The following is a 20,086-nucleotide window of genomic DNA, read 5'->3' on the forward strand; positions in this document are numbered from 1 at the left end:
CTGCTGTCATCCATGCATCTGGCCAGCAACAAATGGTCATTTTCACAATGTGGAGAAGTGCATGCTGGGAAGGATTTTCATGCACTTGTGCAGGTACATTCTAATATACATTTCTCTATATTCACATTATTTGCACTTCATTACCACCCATTGCTTCTGCTTAATATTCCATCTATTAATACAAATATATTTATTTTTACTTGCGTACAATGATGAATATTAACTTAGATTATTTAGCTTGATATATTTGATGGATATCTTGACATTTCAGATTCTGTGCGCGAAAGGATCAGGGATGCAGATCGAGGCCTTATCTAGGGGAATTGACAACCTCACAGTAAGGTTTTTTTTAACTCTGCAGTATCTATTAACCAGATATATATATATATATATATTATTCTGTAATAAATTAAGCAGTGTGAATATCGTGAATGTTATTGAAATAAACCAAATATAGACTCATCATTTCAATGAAACTTGTAGCCTGATCCTTATAATAATGTTTATATTTTTTATTTACATGTACCAATATTTATTTACATGTACCAAAATTACAATTCATAGTAAAGAAAGGAATCAATATTTATCTACATATTTTTAAAGTAACACCAGGTAACTTTTGCTCTCGGGGTCCCCCTACAGTTGGGAAACAGTATTGTCCTCTACTACTGTCGTAAACTCTTTCATCCTACATGCACGTGCATTTGTTGACAACCATGATAGCCCTGAACACTGTAGGAGGAGGTCACATGCAGGTGTTCTGCTTGCGTCGTGTGTGAAATGTCTTCATCCCAGGTACAGTGGCATATATTTCAGCATGTCATATGAAAATAATTTCATGGGTTTTATTTTTTTTCTAACGACAAATGATCGCGATGATCACGTTTACAAGCCAGCGTCATTATAGTAGCCTAGTCTATTGGTTACCGTTTTACTGAATCTATATGATAATTCAATGCAATCTTTGAGTTGTAGATAATAACCATATATCGTCAATATTATAATATCAAGCTACCATAAATGAATCTGCAGATTTTACCAATCGATTTGCATTATAGCTTGAGGCAAGACAAATAAACAAATATCACAGAAATGTTAGGTATCCTAAAATATGATTTTGTACATCTTATATATTTACTTGCAAGAATGTAGCCCCTACCAAACTTGTACACGCCGTTTAGACATAGGCTTTCATTTTATTTTTTTCTTTGTACATGTTGAGTAGAGTACACTTTTTAGGTCAAACATTTGCTATTTGCATTTCATCGATTGCAAAGTTCAAATCAGAACGAGAATGCTAGGGATAGCCAACCATCAAAAACTAGAATATCGTTTACTAGCTACCAGATTGATAATTTGCTACTCTAATATCATTACTTGATTCATGAAGATAAACGGAGGATAAGATAGCTTCCGTAACATAGTCAGGCAGACAAAAAAAAAACAAAGAGATAGTTTGCAAGAAATATACTTACTAGTCCAAAAGCATGACAGCCAAGTCCGCATCGATCGGGCACCCCTCCTCCTCCTTCAGCTCACGCCAGCGAGAAAACGCTGGCCCAATGTTGATCCTCGTTCTGCCTTCAACGCGATCACTTTCTCTTTTTCTGTTTTTGCTTTGCTCCGATAAAACCTATGCTTTCTTGTTTTTCTGTGCTGCTTCGGCCATGACTATAACATTTGGCTCGCACGTCCGATTTTAAGGAGGTGTCGGTGGTGGTAGAAGTGACGTATATGCCGTAAAGCAGTCGAATTTTGTAGTTCTCTTTGTTCGCCGGTTACTACCCGAAACCCGAAGTTTAAAAGTACGATTAAAAACGCTACAGACGCCGTCAGGTTATGGCAGACGTGTCATTCAACCTATTGTAAGTCGATGTACCATCACAAGAGACTTGGAAATATATTATGAAGGTTGAAAAGTTACCTAGTGTTACTTTAACACTCCAGAGGCACGAATTGTGATACTAATCTACTCATACACGTAATGACCAAATTGAAGTCACATTAAAACTCAATTTTAATATTCACGATTCTTAACTCTTTCCCCCCATTGACTGAATTTTCCTGCAATCCATGTTTTGCTTCTTTTTTTTTTAAATGAAACTTACCCACATTCAAGTGTTGATAAAAAAAAAGAATGCATGAAGCTAGAATAAAATGTTTTTCTTGTTATTTAAAAGCAGAGGATCTGTTCTTTCTTTTGATATATTGTATGTTCAGATATTCATACAACAAAATATTCTGGGGGTCATGTAAGTTTTGTGAAAATAATCAAAAATCCTGGCCCTGGCTGGCAACTTTTTTTCTTTTTCTTTGGCAGGGATAGAGTTAATATTATTTTGCTAAATCCTAGAAGTGAATATTCAGCCCTAGTGTCACATATTGCAAACAGTTACTGAAAGGTTTTAGGTTTAACTCTGCTAAACTAGTTTAACTTGTGGAGCGCTTCGCACTAATCCTGGCACCATCCCCTCCTCTCACTTCCAGTACTTACTGAGCCGAGACGAGCTGCTGAGAGGAATGAGACGCAGCCACACCGCAATAGTGTGAGCCACATTAACTGCCAAGAACTTAACCCACCTCACCTTCAAACCATCAGGACTTCAGCTGTGCAACACAATCTCATCTGTTCACCATCCAGCTCAAGACTATTTTGTTATTCTATTACTGTTTGTTTTTGATTTGTGAGTTTATAATGCACTATATGAACATTATTTTAAAACGTTTTGTGTACTATGCGAACAGCCCATATTTTATGTCAATAGATAAAATCATCTACCTCCTCCTTTGTTTATGTTATTGTGTTCTTGTAGCCAGTGGAACTGGATGTGAGTAAATTTTTCTGTTTGCCCAGCAGTTTTCTTTTTCTTGGTCTTGATCTTTTTTAAAATCTATATAATATGTTAAAAGCAGTTTTTTTTGTTATTTTTTTCCAAAGCAGAAATGGTTGTTTGCTTGCTATACCTTTGTTAAATCCATCTCAAGGGTTGAAAGGGTTTTGTTGTTGTAAGGGGCTTTATGATGACTTGCCCAACGTGTCCCATGACCCAAATGGCAAACATTATATTTGGGAGGTCCTTATCTGATGGTTTAGCCTTAAATGCGCACACTTATTTTAATAGGACACCAGACAAGAGAAGATCGATCCGTCTCCAGGTTCACTCTCACCCAATACTAAGGAAAGAATAATATTGGTGAGTTATTTTATCTAATGACATTTTACATGTTAGTGAGTGACCATTAATGGCAATTCTCACTATTAGCTAGTTGCTTATTAGCATGCGTATTACTAGGTTATTGGCTGTTTATTAGTACTTATAAAGCACATATTAATGCCTAATTCTGAATGACCATATTCTACATCCCTTAATCCCTAAGTAATAATAGAACTTAATGGGGGGGTTTTTTTCAGTAAAATTTCAGTCATTATCTATTGGATTTTAAATCAGATTTTATGTCGTCCTTAAAGAAATGGTTAAAGGACGAGTTCGGTATTTTACACTTAAAGCCCTGTTTTAAGATCGTTTCTGATTAAATAGAACGGTTAAGATTGAAATTTGGAAAAATACTGCTGTCCCGAGAATTTTCGGGTTTCTGTCTTAGCACCCCCCACACCCCCACCTCCACAATGGTTTCATAGGGGCACTGGAACAATCATTCATAAAATGCATTACACCTTAGTTTTCAAAGACGTGAAACTCACAGAGTGGTCTGGGGTGTTCACTGATATGCTCACACAAAAATTGCTGCAAAAGATGCTTTCCAACAGGTTTTATCGTAGTTTTTGTCCAAATCCATTGACTTGTATTGGATGTTCTGTGAGGTACGGTATTACTCCGCTACCGGAAATGGAAATGGGGTTGTTTGTATTCTTTCTTTAGTCTTATGCAGTCGCGGTATCGTAGGCTACGCTATCCAAACATTGGCAAAGGTGTATTATCGCCACCAACTAGGCTGGAGTGTCTATTATTCAAGCTCTCAACGGAAGAATGTCCGGTTGTGAGGTGTTTGGAAAAATAGGTCCACAGTTTTACAACGAATGGTAAAACACCTGTTGGAAAGCATCTTTTGCAGCGATTTTTGTGAGAGCATACCAGTGAACACCCCAGACCACTCGGTGAGTTTCACGTCTTTGTAAACTAAAGTTTAATGCGTTTTATGAATGATTGTTCCAGTGCCCCAATGAAACCATTGTGGAGGTGGGGGGGGGGGGGGGGGGGGGGGGGCTTGTGCTAAGACAGAAACCGAAAATTCTCGGGACATCAGCATTTGTCCAAATTTCAATCTTAACCGTTCTATTTCATCAGAAACGATCTTAAAACAGGGCTTTAAGTGTAAAATACCGAACTTGTCCTTTAATGGAAAACGCAATAAAATAATAAAATGATGTGTCAATATTTCCAGTGTATTAGGGAAACAACACTTTGAACTGGACCAGCTGGAATGAACCAAAAATATCTCCAGTATGAAGCCAAAACCAGCATTTTCAGAACCTTATGGGCTAAACCCAACAAAACCTCCTCGGCGGCCCTCATCCACCTCTTTAGCGACTGCATCCGAGCGGCTTCATCCAGAACAAAGGAGTACCTGCTCTTCAGTGACCCGGAGAACAAGTTCAACCCAAGTCCTTCCACCCTAAGCGAGATCTTTCTGATGACCTACATCCAGCACAGCAGCCTGTTGAATCTCAGCGACACGTTCAACTGCACGGCCATGACCCAAGAACAGAGGATACTGTTGGGAGCCCACTGGGTCTGGGCCATGCTGGATCAGCCGAGCAAGAACCCCCGGATCCAGATCGCGGTCCAGGTTTTTCACCTGCCGGAAAGAACGGCGGAGAACGTGGAGGAACTGTCCTTGGATATCTACAGCAACATCATGCGCATGGCCGGGATGCATGTGGTGGAGAGAACCCAAGCCGAGAGGATGGTGGAGTTCTGCTCCTCCATCGGCAGAGACTGTTACGCGCTTTTCCTCTTCTTCGGTCGACAAAACGACAAAGGAAACATTTACGGGCTACTAAGCAACAACCTGCACGCCGCTGTGGGGAAGTGTGTGAGGATTGATCAGGTTTTTATCGATCACTTCTTCAAAGGTGCCAAATGCTTTGCCACTTCAAGTGGGATGATGCAAACACTGGTTGGAAAGGAGGGTGACGATCCTCTGACCATGCTTGTTAAGTTCACTTAACAGCTGAGCTATTCTTACTAGTTTCATTAACAATATTTGTGGGTTTATTCTAATGAGCAGCTCACTGCTTGGTAACAGATGCTTTGAATGCAGCACTGGGTCTGTATGTTGATATTTTCCCAAGACTTTCCAGCCTTAAAACTAGTGTCTGATGTCTATCTGCCTCCAGCAATACTTAACTGTTACTTGATGCAAAATAATGTGCAGAAATAAGTATTTTTGCTGAGAAGTTTTGTACTTTTTTGTTACTACCCCACATTTAAAATAAATTCACTCCCGTTGTTGTTGTTTTTCTCTATCTGAAGTATCTATTAAAGGGATAGTTCGCCCAAAAATTAAAATTCTGTCATAATTTACTCACCCTCATGTTGTTCCAAACCTGAGTGTGTTTCTTTCTTCTGTTAAACACAAAAGAAGATGTTTTGAAGAATGTTGCTAACCAGGCAGTTGACGGTAGCCTTTGACTTCCATAATACGGAAAAAAATACTGTGGAAGTCAATGGGTGCCGCCAACTGTCTGGTTACCAACACTCTTCAAAATATCTTCTTTTTTGATGGTTAAAATATTCTCTTTTGTGATGGTTTAAAATATCTTCTTTTTTGATGATTAAAAAGAGTAATTAAAGGAAATGTGATGTGACAGTTGAAAACACTCCTCTGTCCCAATTTTTTTTTTTTTTTTTTTGTAGTGTGTTGCAGCCATCAAAATTCAAATTTGTTTATATTTACAAAATACACTTAAAGGGATATTTCACCCAAAATGAAAAATCTTTTAATTACTCACCCTCATGTCAAGAATTCTAAATTGCCTAAATGCAATCTGTTCATATTATAAAGCAATCGGAAGTCCCTTCAGAAAATTTGTACTAAACTACTCAATTCATATGGATTAGTGTAAAGATCTCTTTATGAACTTTTTGAAGCGTCAAAGTGGTAGTTGCTTAGCTGTCTATGGAGGGACAGAAATCGCTCAGATTTCATTAAAAATATCTTTGTGTTCTGAAGATGAAAGAAAGTCTTACGGGTTTGGAAAGACATGAGGGCGAGTACTGACCGAAATTTTGGGTGAACTATCTCTTTAAGATGGTCATTGAAAACACTGAAAAACTTTTCTTTGTGCTTTTGTCATTTCTGGAAATGTACATATACCCTGTTTTAAAAATACTTTGATATTTATCCTTAAAAACAACAACAAAATACAGATAAAAAGGTTTTTCACTATTACTGGTCTGAATTGGACTTTTTTTAAAGATAATTCCCCACAAACAAAACCAAATTGATTCAACAAAAGATCTATTTTTAAACCTACATCTGGCATTGATTCGACATGTTTCACAAGCTGTAAACCATCCATCACAAATGATCACAGAGTATGTTTTTGTAATACACTAATCAGTGGCAGAAGACTTAGTATGCAAAAGTGTTGTCAGTTTTGTAGCCCAGCTTGTCGAGGTTTGGCAGGCAGGCATACTGGATCATGGGGGGTGGACCGCACATCACGATGAGCACATCACTGTCCGGAGGCGGGAGATGCTCTTTTATCATGGCAGCGTCAACAAACCCTTTGCTGTACTTCCACCCTGTCACAAGAACAGAGACAGAAAATCTTCACAGTCTCTATGGCTGGGCAGTCAAATGATCTCTACAATTAGCATTCATCTGGATATTTATATCTGTACCTTCAGAGGGCTTGTCCAGTGTGTACCACAGATTGAGTTTATCAGGGTGATTTCTATGAACTTCATCCAGCTCTTTACGTAACAATATGTCCTCCTCAGTCTGTGGGAGTGAAACACACTTTACAATACCGCTAACAAACATTAAATAACGTTTAAAATTGAAAGGCAGCCTTCGCTGGAGCTAGAGCGGAGAGGGTATTACTGGCTTACTGACTAACGTTTGTTTATCGATCTCTTTGTTGAATAATTACTTATAATTAATATAGATGTGAGAGTAAATATGATTTCGGATAGATCTGACACCCTTATTGAAGTTTGAAGAGAATTTATCGTTTACGGACCAAAAGAAGTAAGAAGCAGAAGAAGTAAAATTCAGTAAGAAATTAATGTACTGATAATGTTTTTGATTTTTTAAGTCAAAAAATTTTAATGTCTGTGAGTAATTTTCATATTTGAAAACCATAGATTGTGTTGAAGTTATTTTTAGCTATTTGGTGCTGAAGAAATGTAAAATCTGGGTACCCCGTGAAACATAGTAAATCTTACATATTAATGGACTTATTTTCTAATAATTCAACAATAAATAAAAATAAGATTGTATAATACTATAGGCATCCATACATACATCTTCCATACCACTTTTACTATGGGTTGCAGGTATGCTGGATGATTATTGAAGTACAGCAGGTTAATGATATTGGAATAAAGAGGTTGTGGTAATGTTCTGGGAACTTTAGAATAACGTTAGGGGAACAGTAACGTAACATTAGAATAACGTTCTACAAACCAAAAATTAACGTTCTATTTGCGTTAAGAAAACTTTCCAGGCTAACTAAAAACAAACCTTAAAAAACAAAAAGTAATGTTTTGGGAACCAAAAATGGTTGTCAGTCTATGATCCTGTTCACGTGAGCACCACGACACATCCGCATGATGCTGACGCAGGAGCCGGCCAATATTGAGCCGGTGTTCTGACGTAGAAGCGCTACTCTATGTTTGAAACGGCTGAACCCGAAATAACCCTCATTCACTATTCCCTACGTTAGTCCACTAAAACTGTTCACTTGAAGGAGTGAATGAAAACGAGTGAGCGAATTCGGACAGCCGTTGAGCGTACATCGGTTGTACATTTGTTTTTGCAGTGCAATGTCGGATTTAATAAGTCCACTCAATAACGTACACACTATGGTTTCAGACAAATGGCTGTCCCCTCAAATAACTCCCTATTTGAGGCTATAGGGGGCGATTTCGGATTCAGCCAACGTGAACAGTGTCAGAGACTGACATGGAAGAGAAGAAATTGTTAAATAAAGTCGTTTTTTTGTGAGCACATAAGTATTTTTATCGCTTCATAAAATTAAGGTTGAACCACTGTTGTCACATGGACTATTTCAACGATGTGTTTACTACCCTTCTGGGCCTTCAAAGTGGAAATTACGTTGCAGTCTATTGGGGGAGGGGGGTCACAAAGCTCTTGGAATTCATCAAAAATATCTTTATACAACTTGTCTATGGGGGGCGGGAGGTCAGAAAGTGCTTGGATTTCATCAAAAATATCTTTATACACTTTGTACAATAATACACCTTGACTACCTTTTGGAACTACTTTCTTTGGAGGAGAAAAGATGGGTTATGGTATGTCTGAAACTATATTACTTAACCGAGGATGTTTTGATATTGTTTCTGGGAAGGAGCAAAAAATACGTGGTCAAACGCACACTGAGCACCATTTACAGTAATATATTGACTATTTACCTAATGAGAATTCCGTCATGAATATGACTGACCTGGTTAGCAAATATAATGGAGCACTTGGTGTTGTCAGCAGGATCTGCGGTTATACTCCTGATCAGCTGCAGCATTGGAGTGATGCCTGAAAGAACGAACGCGTCATCTTTAATTAATACATATTTAGATTAAATGTCTTGGCAGCAATTCCTGGAATGCCTACTATGAATACATTGGAGCCCATTCAAAATATGTCCATCATTACCTGTTCCACCAGCAATCATGCCCACGTGACTAAACTTCCGCACTTTAGGTTCAGATTTTTTATCAGGTCGAATACCAAACTGCCCTGTAAATGTCAGTAAAGAAATATGCAGCATTTAAATATTTAAAAATGCATTGTGTGTACAGGTTATTCATATAGTAATTTTAAAACAACAAGACATCGCCCTCTAGTGGCTAAATGCATTGCATCGTACAAAAGAAAACTGGTGTAGAAACACTGGAAATGATAGATCTAGGAAAACTGAAAATATAAAAGTTAATTCAAATTATTAATAAATAATGCTAAAATAACACTGAATATGTGATCATTCATAAGTAATAATAAACTAAAAGGAGTATTTTTCCTTACCTTTTCCATTGTATACCAGTAGTCCATTTGGACCCCTAAAGTCAATAGTGTCTCCAATCTTCATATCATTCAAATACTGAGACATCTTGCCTCCATCAGGATAATTTGTATGAGTATTTTTATAGTAGACCTTAAGTGAGATATTGAAGAAAGGGATTTTTATGAAGCCCAATTTAAAACATAACCAGTCATGATTTGCAACTACAAAATGTGTTGCATCACACCTTTACAACTAGATCAACGTATCCCTGGTCTTCATCGCTGGACACAGGTGTGTACGCACGAATAACCAGATTCCCATTCACCTTTGCAGACAGGTAAACATGCTGACCTGTGACACAGAATACAAGATCCATCTTAGAAAATGCGTGAAACTCGGGTGATATTGTGATATTATATTTGAGGTCAGGTGATTCTGCTGATGTGATAAAAGTGTAGTGCGATGCCCTACCAATAGGAAGACCAAGAACGTGAGACGAGGATGGAAGACCAAACCGGAATTTTTTAGTGTCATGAGTGATCTCCTGTTGCAAAGCAAATACAAGTAGTGCAATTGGGCTGCAACCAATATTATTAATTTTACTTTTGCAGTAGAAAACATATTTAAGTTCACATTTAAATTCTGTCTAACCTCTTTCTCTATGAGTGGCAGTTGGTATTTCAGATTGGGATCCTGCAAGGTTTTTGGAAACTTGCTTTGCTTTCGATCTCCACTGGAGCCTCCTGAGTTTAGGACGAGGAAGAGGACTGTGATCACCACTACAGATATCCCAATTAGCACAGGTACTGTCTGCAAAATAAACATTAAACACATTATTGGCACAATTGCTTTATGGTTGAAATGAGTTTTGTAGGCAAATATAAATTATAATTTAATAAAAATATAGGTAAATTAAATGTATATTTATAGTAAAAATATAAGTAAAGTAAAATATGTGTAAATTATAAATATAAGTTAAATGTTTAAATATTGTAATTATTATCTCATATTAAAACTGAAATCGTTTGTTTTATGCAGGATATGGACTGGATGGTGTTTAATTTATTATTTAAATATTTAATTTAACAAAATTCATATTAATTTAACAAATTCAACATGCTGACACTACATAACCACCACACTTGCGTTGTTTTAATGACTTCACTGTTATTCTACATTCTAAATAATTTTGTACACAAATATCAAATGTAATTTTTATTTAAAAAAATGTAAGTACATATATATATAGTATATAAAAGTATATAGTTAATTTTTTATTTAATTATTTAACATTATTTAACAACATTTATTTTGATAACTATAATTCTAAAATGTGAAAAGCGGTCTAGTAAGAATAATAGAGTAGGTGCGTCTAAACATTACATAATAAACAGAGCCACTAACACTAAACTATTGGCATATTGTGCTACATTCAACATCGATTTGATAACCTGCAAATGCCTGTAATTAGCTCTCACTTTCTTTCCACTGCTGTCATTCTAACCAGAATGAAATCAACAGATAAGTGTGAAACTGACATGGAGGACAAGCAAGGTGCTAATTGCTTTTTGCAAGGCAGAGTGAGGAAGAAAGCAGAGAATATATGAATGTAAAGGGGGGGAATACTCACTAGAACTTGATCCATGCTACAGTCTTATTCCTGTAATGTACCGTATCAGTAAATATGGCTAGTAAATATGGCTGTAATGTGAGGAAGAAGTTGTTCATGGTTCATCTCTTTCCTGTATTCTAACCTTTGAACCAAGGCTAGTTAATAGTAGAAGAGTACAGAGAGTTAATGAAATTCAGCCAACAGGAGTAGGCCCCTTAGTGGTCTCAGCCAATAGAAATAGAATATTTAAATGAGCAGAGCAATGTCTATGGTTATTCGTGTGTGTCTGTGAATGGTGTGGGATCACCCCACTGCCTGATATCACATTCAGCGGGATGGGTCAAGGAATCTCCGCAAGTACAGCACATTAGGCCAAGGCAGTTGGAGTAATAAAAACAGAAATGCTGGACATGTTTGAAGCTTTAAAATATTTTTATTCAAGTTAGCCAAGGTTGTCTAAACAATTTAAAGTCCCCCTGTAGTCAGTAATTTTATTCCTTAAAACTAATCTTTGATCACCAAAAATGTTTATTTTCCTTGAAAAAAATTCTTCATGCCTTAAAATAGCTTGAATGTAACTCTACAGCCTTGCCTCATTTAGTTTATGCGGTTCTATGAATATGCAAATTAGCCCCGCCTCAACTAATGCCGGGCGTACACCAAAGGATTTTCACAGTCCCAGACTAAAGACCGGCAGTCTTTAGGAATCTTACTGGAGTCTCGGCGCGCTCCCGTCGTCTCGATCCTTAAATGTGAGGTGATAATTTGCAGTCGGCGACCCAATTTATGCCAGTCTTTCTCTAGTCTTTCATATCAAACATGTTTGATATTATCGCCAGTCTTTAGTCTGAGACTAAAAACTGTGAACCCAAGTCTTTAGATGTGAGCTGATGATCTTTTAAAGTCTTTTCTAAATCTTTTCAAAGTCTTTAGGTGTACAGAAAGCATAACTCACACCAGAAATCAGAGATCCACTCGATGAAGATCACACGTTAACGTGATTGGTTACAGGGAAGTTTGTGACGTCAGAAACACCAGCGATTTCAAACCGCGTTTTTGAGACTGACTTTGGTTCACCGCAGTTTTAAGGAGAAATACTCCCCATCGTGTTGACTTACGAAATTGCACATGATTTGTCTAAAACACAACATAAACATATAACCAAAATTAAAAGCTTGATTTTCACCACAGGGTGACTTTAAAGCATTTTTTGTAGCCTACTTCAGAACGAAATAATTCATAAAATATAGCCTAGCCTATTTTTGAATTCTGCTAATTCACTCGGTGTCCAAATGCTTTGAGATCCAGTTCATGACAGCTGGTACTGAAGAATATACTGCAGGCTTCTGGATCCCACCACAAGGTCCCCAACTCTTCACTCCCATCAGAACAGCCCCAGATGTGTTTGTCTGACAGACGAGAGGTCCACCGTTCCTATGAGTCTGTGAAAAGGTCAGAAATATACTAGCAAAATAGATACTACCGGTTTTTTGTCTAGTCTCTGAAATGTTGCTGCATCAAGTGACAGTACTTCTCCCCCCAATAATTGTTGTCATATTTACTCACCCTCATGTTGTTCGGCGAACAATGAACGACTGTTCAGCTACCAACATTCTTCAAACTATATTCATATGGACTACTTTTTGAAGCGTTGTCACTATGCTGTCTGACATTCTGCCTAACATCTTTTATTGTTAAAGAAAGTCATAGGTTGCAACCGAAATAACAAACTCTTTAGGTAGGCTACTTCTTTTGAATAAGTAATTACTTTGCAACAGTTAAAAAAAATTATGTACTGTACATTGGATGCGCACTTCAGAATCTCACTGGAATAGTAGGTAATTCAGGTAGGCCTACTTTCCTGCCACAGCTTAATGAATACTGTTTATGAATGCATACTATTCTTTTGACATACAGTTTTTCGCCTACTGTAGTAGAAGGCAGTCTGCATATTGAGACGCTGTCACAGTCTCTTCCAAATACTGCTCTATTGATCACCACAAGCACACATCAAGTGGTTTTGGACAGAGCACATTTAAGAGTCATTACTGAATTTACCCACTAGAGGTCAGTATTTCTTCAATTGCATTCCCTACTAGTAAACAGTAAGTGTTCAGTGTAGCTCACAGTAATTCACAGCTCCAGTCCTCACCATGCATGATTCTCCACTTCGCAGTCCAGCACATAACAAAGTAGGTGTCAATCTAGTTCCGTGTTGTTGTTCACACACCGCTCGTTCCAGCACAGATATTTTTAGCCATACAGGTCTGTGCTCCCCGTGTCCTGCTAAAAAGAGTGCATAACATTCACCTAAAGATCCACAGAGAGCAAAATGTGCAACAGAGAAAACGATGTTGTTCAAGTGACATTCAAGTTCTGAAAGTTCAACTACAAGTATTAGTGACATGTCATGTTTGCTTATGATGCACACACATATCAAAATCCTTCAGACTATTGTGTAACCATCACAGCTATCAACACGTGAGGGCAGATGGGTGACGTACACATTTGGCTGGTCCAGCAGCGGAGGGAGGGTGGGATGTCCTGTCCAGCAGAGGGTAGACAGACAGGCTGCGTGCTTTCACTGAGATTTATCGGAGAGCTCAACTGAAGCAAAGCCACATTAAATTCGAGAGAGGATGGGTTGTAATAAGGGTTTATGTGTACTCTTATCACATCACGGGTCTGAAAAGAGATCTCATTTCAGACACAAAATCAACATATTTAGTTCCTGGAACAACATTCCTGCCAATTTCCTGTTGGTGGGATGTTGATTTAGCTACTTCTCACCTGTTTCTTTGAGCCTTCTGTCGTCACTGATAAAATCCTTAGAAGTCTTTCTTCCCTACAAAGAAATCAACATAAAATGTACTTTAGTATAGTGCCTTCATAAAAAAAAGTACTATATTCATAAGTTGTAATGTCTTTTTCAAAGTTAATACATGGCTCTAGAAACTATGGAGCCCCTATAGGTGTCACATTTAAAAAAAAAAAACAGGCGAAATCCAGTTATTAAGAATGTGCAAGATATGGAGTTTCCCGTGAGGGCAATAAAGTTCCCAATGCAGATTTTGCTCTTAAGTTGGTCACCCGAATTCGCAGCGCTGACCAACAGAAAGCTTCTTGGTTTGAAAGTGTCTTCTGTGTGAGTGGTGCTTCATACATCTCTACACAATAGTCAATTGACAATGAACCGGTTTTTCCGCCTAACACGTTTTTTTTTTTTTTTTTTTCATTTCCATGTCCCCTTAGGGGCTCCATTAGATACAGCCTTTTATAACACTTCTGGCATGTTGGCTGCTCACAGGTCATAGACACAGTGTGCATCAGTAAGGATCCATTGTGACTGGATGATCACCCCGCTGCAGTCATGGCCTGCACCCAGACCAATGCTCACTTGCCACAGCCATGGCAGTTTCCCATCATCCTCTTCTCTCCTCAGGCCGTCCATTCCAGAGGCAGCAAAGATATCAGGCATTCCACACGGAGCTGAGAAGTCAGTGGAACGCAAGCATGAATACTTGATGTAAAACCAAATACACCCACACAATCTGATCAGGGATAAATGCATTCTCATCTGTGACTCTGAATAAGTGTATATTCCCTTATTTTACACATTTTTTGGCTCCATCTGGATTCCACACATTCTAAAGGCCCTCTGAGACAAAGAGCCTATTTTAAAGTGGAGAACACAAAGAACAAACCAGCCTGCAAATGTGGCGATATAACTCTGCTGTCATAATCTGCTTCCTCCCCCTGATCTTGATATGCTGTCTTTTGGAGATCTGTGAGGAAAGGTAATATTCAAGGCCTTATCATTTTTGTCATCATTTCACACAGCATTATGTATGTGGTTACAAACTCTGTGGTGTCAAAGAAAGGCTTGGTAAGTTGAGATGTATAAACAGCATTCATTGTGCCTTTGTTGTATCATACTAAATATTAAATACATGTACTATATTATATACATATAATTATATTATCAAAAATCTATAGAAAACCTAAATTGGTTTTAAAATCTTACATTTGATGTTTTATATACAAATAGCCCTACACATAATGTCTTATATAATAGCCTTATATATAATATCATAAACTTTCTGTAAAAATGCATGTATAGATTGCAAAACAAGTAAACTTTACTGTTGACCTTTTGAGGTAGTATTAATAGTAGTTAGTTAGCTAGTGTGTTTATACTGTGGCATACTATTTGCACACGTAGGTCACATGTAAGTCAGGTTTGGTTGCATGACATTTGAACACCTGCAGTGAGCGTTTCTTTGCTAATGTTGACTCTAACCTTTTTCGCTTATAAAAGAAAGGGTTGCGATGAAGCCGCGGGCGGAGATGGTGTTATCTGTGCTGAACTGCAGAAGCATTATGGAACCGTAGCTGAGAACAGCCGGAGGAACGCTCCTGCCACATACAACCACTTAAAACACAAAAATTATAATAGCAGAGCATTTGAAAACTACATTTCCCATAATGCCGCAGTGCAAAATGTTCCTGTGTTACTGATAACAGTGTGACACTGTAACACACACAGTGCATGTAACATTAAACTGTCAACTCTAATGTTTACTTTATTAAAGATAAAATTAAACAGATTCGTTTTATTTTAAAATATACACTGTCGTTCAAAAGTTTCGGTAGAATATTTTTTTGAAAGACATTAATACTTTTATTTAGTAAGGTAATTTTTGAACGAATCAAAAGGGACAGTAAAGACATTTTTTAATGTTTTTAAAGTTTTCTATTCTAAATGCTTTCTTTTCATTAAAGAACCCTAAAAAAATATCCGTTTCCACAGAAATATTAAACAGCAACTTTTTTCAACAATGATAATAATAAGATATGTGGATATGTAAATATACACATTAGTTTAGGGTCCAATATTAACTAACTTTTAACTATGACTTTTGCCTCAGTAAACTCCTAATTACTGCTTATTAATAGTTAGTGCGGAAGTTGTTAAGTTTAGGTATATAGGATTAATAGGGTCATCCAGAATAAGGCATTAATATGTGCTTTATTAGTACTAATAAACAGCCAATATCCTATAGTAATATGCATGTGAATAAACAATTAGTTAATAGTGAGAATTAAACCCTAAACTAAAGTGTCACCAGAAATGTAGTATATTCAAATAGAAAAATTCATAATATTACTGTTTTAGTGTAGGCTATTTTTAATTAAATGAATGAGTCTTATTGAGCAGTAAATTTCTTTTAAAAACATAAAAAAATGTACGGACGGTAAACGTTTGAACGGTAGTGTATAGTTCTGTTTCCATTTTAAAAGATCAAATGCTTCAATTGTAATCATCTTTTTGTACTTTACCTATTTCATCCTTGCCACCAATGTCTCCGAACACTGTGAGTGAATCATATTGGCAGTTTTCTGACTCCTCAAGGTCAAAGTCATCAAAGTCAAGCTTTAAGGCAAGTAGTAAGTAGTAAGTAGTAAGGCAAGTTACTCCATTGTAATTAGCATGTTAGCATATAGCAAACAGAGTGAGATGATCATGAACACATAATGGCCCAGTCAGGTGTTTCTGTCATTGTAAATGCCTAAAAAATGTCATTTTGGCCCAAAAATTCATGAGAGGTTCTTAATTTGAAACAATATACAGCATTTTGTAAACAGCAGGTAACAACCAGCGTTACATGACTGCAGTGACGCCATAACGTCGCTCTTTGGAGTCTAATTGAGTATCACATTCTCTTTTGCAGTGAAACTGATCAGAGCCTCCAATCTCACGGCATGCATGCATTCATGACCGGACAGAGAGGTCATGACTGGACAGAGGGGTCACCAAGCGCTGACTGGGCCAACAATAGGGCTACAGGGTTGTTTTTACCTTGACTATGTGGCCTTCTGGGGCATAGATGACCCAGCTGCAAAGGCTGTTGTTCCTGTAAGCATTTGGGTAGGCGGGGCTCCGCACAGCCCCCTTGGGCTCTAACAGCACCACTGTTCCACATTCAGCCCCTGCACAAACACAAAAGGAGAAACTGGTGGAATGGAGCTCAGCCAATGGCATTGCAGCATGGTGTCACATTTCTGTCTGGCAAGGGTCATACTGACGGGAGCAGGGTGGTGATTTGAACCTACTGTACTGTAGCTCTTACCTTCTCTGAACTTACCACTGGTAGATGGCCCCCTGGCAGACATGTAACTATAGTAACGGTCCTATTGAGATAAGCTCTCTGCTCTCTGAGGAGCCTATCTGAGCGGCTGCAGTGTGAAAACAGAATTCTACTGGGGAATGTTAGCTTTCCTCTCAACCTGACTGGGGAAATTAACACACTTTGCAGACCAGGTGATGAAACTGACAGATCATTTGGGCACAACCTGTGTTGCTAAGGAGAGCACAATTAGGGTGAAATTTTTTTTAAATTACAGAACTGTAGATACACAGACGTGTAAATAAGACAATGCTCGAAAACAACGTCATCAGGCATGTACAAGCAAGCATGCTAATCAAGCACACAGTATGCAAGCAAGCATGCTATTCCAAGCATCCATACAATGTATGCATGGTGATCGGCAAGGGCTACAATTGCACACCTCATTCTGAACTGGACTGTTACCAAACAGGCTTGAGCATTCAGATTTCAAACATTGTTTTGTCTCTTTCAGGAAACTTTGTTGACTTTTTTTTTAGAGCAGGAGAAACCAGTCAGACAGATTAAACTCACCAAAACCGAAGTCTTCGCCAACAACACTGATCTGGATGGCAAATCCTGCACCTGTGCTGCTTACATCTGATACAAACTGTACTGTGACACTATGGGAACCACCAATAAGAATTGGAGTGGGTGGTTGACCGCCACAGAACCGCCCTGGTAAGCAAGGTCACAAGGTGAAACATACAACCACTTGCAGATAGTAAAAGAACAGCAAAGTTATAGTTTCTGTTAATGCTGCCCCCATCACCTATTCGCCTGTCTTTATCCACATACACAGTCAGATGATCACTTTGGCATTGTGTGTCATTCTCCAAGTCAAACTCCAAGAACTCCAGAAGAATACGTTCACCAATGGGAACTTGAATGGACCACAAACACATTCTGCACCAAAAAAATTAAAACATAAGTTGCTGTGAAAGTTTCAGTTTTTGCTTTTTTGTTGCAAATATGTTAAATACTTCAGATGTAACTCACTCATTGTGGTTGTAGCTTTGTCCTGAATGAGCTGGATTTCTGATAATGCCTTCATTTCCAGGTACAGCTCCATCAGGTACACTGCACAGGGACCTTTCCACACCTACTCTGAGTTCTGTAAGCAAGTAGTCATTTATTTAAAGGGTCTTGCAGTACACTTATTAAAACTTGGGGTTAGCCGGCCCACACTGCATAACGGCCCACTGGGAAAACTCCAGGTGCTCCAGGTGGCCAGTCTGCCCTTGGTAAGGTGTCTTGCTTGAGAGCAAATGTGATTGATCAGCTCTTGCTGAACCTACATTGTTTCAGTTATTAGCCTAGGACCAACTCGACAACAATACCCACCTTTCCTAAGATTTGACTTGATCCATGGCAGAAACATTAAGACATCAGTGAATACTCCAGGTGAGCCTCTTTTGGATGATGGTTTGTTCTTGTTGTCATTCCAGCTTCGACCACAGCCCTTACCCCATGACGTGACCCCCACAGCCACCCAGCTTCCATCGTCTCTAGAGCAGAGGAGAGGACCCCCAGAATCCCCCTGGAGCACATTAGGGCAGATTGGAACTCAAAACAGAGAGTTGCAGCTTGCAAGAGCTTAAACCATCTCTGCCGACCTGAACCAGAGGTTCATATAGGTGTAATATTCAGGATGTAAGAATTAATGTCAATTTTAGGGAAATAGATTTGGTGTAAACTTACTTGGCAGGCATCTCTCCGACCTCTCCCTGGCCCAGCACACAGGACTGTGAAGGTCTTCTGCTCAGGTCTAAGAGTTTGCAAGACATCTTTGCACTTGCTTTGCTTTAACAGGTCCAGATGCACCTCTTGAAGAACCGATGGAAGTGGCCCTCCTAAAGAGATGATATCACTTTTTTTAATACCTTAATTATAGTAATGGTTTGAGATATTTTTCCCAATTGCTATTCAAGTGGCTTCTCACTCTCAGTAATACGACCCCATCCACCAACAACACACATGGTCTTGGGTGGAAACCTCTCACCAGAATGAGGCAGACAAACAGGTTTAATGAAATCATCTGTCAAGAAAACACACATACCGGTAAATCATCTCTGATTCTATAGCTGATATAGTGCATAAGTTTGTCTCATAAAACGACTTGCCAAAGTGAATGCTTCCATTGATCTCAAGCAAGGCGATGTCGTAGCTCATGGGAGAGGTACGTTGATATTTTTCATGGAACATTACAGTCTTTATGTGGAAGTTCTGCTCCCCTCTGTCAACTTTTCTGTGGTTGAATTCACCTGCTACAGTCTCAATATTGTGAAGGAATTCCCTAGGGCAAGCAGTTATATTCAAAAGTAGGACAATTAAGTGTTGACAGAGTCAAAAGTTATGATTAGTCATGGGTAAATGAGTGGACCTACGCGGATACACTTGCAAAGCAATGAGCAGCAGTCAAAAGCCAGTGGTCTGTCAGTATGGCTGCAGCGCAGAAATGCGACCCTCTGATCCTAAGAGACACCTGTAGATGATTGTGAAATAGATTTTTGCACCCTGATATATCTACAGCATGCCTTTTGGAAATAAGTATTGCACGATTTATCATGCGATTTGTAAAGATGAACAGTTACGTGCCAGCCACGGATGGGAACCTTGTCTAGCCTCTGACCCTCTGACTATTCTCAAAGAACGGTCAAGTATACCTCTTGACTTAGTCGATCCGCACTTTGCTTCTGCATAGTGACAGGACAAAAGTTTGTCATTCATTTGTGGCTAGTTCCCATACAATTGAATTAAATATTTTCTTACCACTGAGATGAACAGCACAGGTCATTTCGAGAAAACCCAACAAGCTGAGAAAGCCAACAAAGGTCCTGTAGGATAATTCAGACATTCTGTGTCCTCTGCTGTCAAAGACTAAGATTGGGGTATTTATAGAGGTGATAGAGGGGTGGTCTTTTTGGGTGGTTACTCATTAACTTTACTCAGGAACAGGGCATGTTGAACAGAAGATTGCATTGTGAGTAGCTTTGTTACCCAAATTTTAAACCTAGACCCAAGGATAGTTTAACAGTCTACTAATAAGAATCTAAATCCAACCTAAATATTTTGTCCATCTGTGTCTCATTAATT

The 20,086-nt window shown here is 38.4% G+C and overlaps 4 protein-coding genes across 9 annotated transcripts in view; 2 read left to right on the forward strand and 2 right to left on the reverse strand.

The window, feature by feature from the left end:
* ppfibp2b (PPFIA binding protein 2b) overlaps positions 1–5,482 on the forward strand; it is a 60,843-nt gene extending 55,361 nt beyond the window's left edge. For 3 of the 6 annotated variants that reach the window (XR_013196635.1, XR_013196637.1, XR_013196636.1), the window contains 3 exons: positions 272–337; positions 2,488–3,194; positions 4,405–5,482. Coding sequence is in view for 3 of the 6 variants with exons in the window: in XM_077210578.1 (XP_077066693.1) it covers positions 272–337; positions 3,123–3,194; positions 4,405–4,428 (162 nt within the window). In the remaining 3 variants the exon portion in view is untranslated. The remainder of the gene's footprint in view (positions 1–271; positions 338–2,487; positions 3,195–4,404) is intronic. The other 3 variants (XM_077210578.1, XM_077210572.1, XM_077210582.1) reach the window with 1 other exon arrangement.
* Positions 4,444–5,482, forward strand: rep15 (RAB15 effector protein). The gene has a single exon (XM_077210593.1). The coding sequence runs from the start codon at positions 4,444–4,446 to the stop codon at positions 5,188–5,190; it is 747 nt and encodes a 248-aa protein (XP_077066708.1). The 3' UTR covers positions 5,191–5,482.
* Positions 5,483–5,856: 374 nt separating this feature from the next.
* cyb5r2 (cytochrome b5 reductase 2) lies at positions 5,857–11,117 on the reverse strand. Its single transcript, XM_077210592.1, has 9 exons — positions 10,842–11,117; positions 9,863–10,021; positions 9,683–9,755; positions 9,456–9,562; positions 9,232–9,361; positions 8,863–8,946; positions 8,657–8,742; positions 6,870–6,969; positions 5,857–6,770 (listed from the first exon to the last, which is right to left on the reverse strand). The coding sequence occupies exons 1-9, from the start codon at positions 10,854–10,856 to the stop codon at positions 6,598–6,600; spliced, it is 927 nt and encodes a 308-aa protein (XP_077066707.1). The 5' UTR covers positions 10,857–11,117; the 3' UTR covers positions 5,857–6,597.
* A 119-nt stretch (positions 11,118–11,236) lies between these two features.
* On the reverse strand, positions 11,237–19,847 carry LOC143720775 (ovochymase-2). Its single transcript, XM_077210591.1, has 19 exons — positions 19,763–19,847; positions 19,589–19,686; positions 19,378–19,475; positions 19,114–19,286; positions 18,933–19,028; positions 18,692–18,843; positions 18,335–18,530; positions 17,990–18,092; positions 17,763–17,896; positions 17,525–17,668; positions 16,684–16,814; positions 16,164–16,257; positions 15,124–15,255; positions 14,528–14,608; positions 14,129–14,312; positions 13,614–13,668; positions 13,328–13,508; positions 12,976–13,109; positions 11,237–12,265 (listed from the first exon to the last, which is right to left on the reverse strand). Exons 1-19 carry the CDS (start codon positions 19,845–19,847, stop codon positions 12,101–12,103), a joined length of 2,436 nt encoding a protein of 811 aa, XP_077066706.1. The 3' UTR covers positions 11,237–12,100.
* Between the last annotated feature and the right edge of the window lie 239 nt (positions 19,848–20,086).

Source organism: Siphateles boraxobius, unplaced genomic scaffold, assembly GCF_051911475.1.
Source record: "Siphateles boraxobius isolate OS27281-9 unplaced genomic scaffold, OSU_SipBor_1 65, whole genome shotgun sequence".
In the NCBI taxonomy this organism is placed as follows: domain Eukaryota; kingdom Metazoa; phylum Chordata; class Actinopteri; order Cypriniformes; family Leuciscidae; genus Siphateles; species Siphateles boraxobius.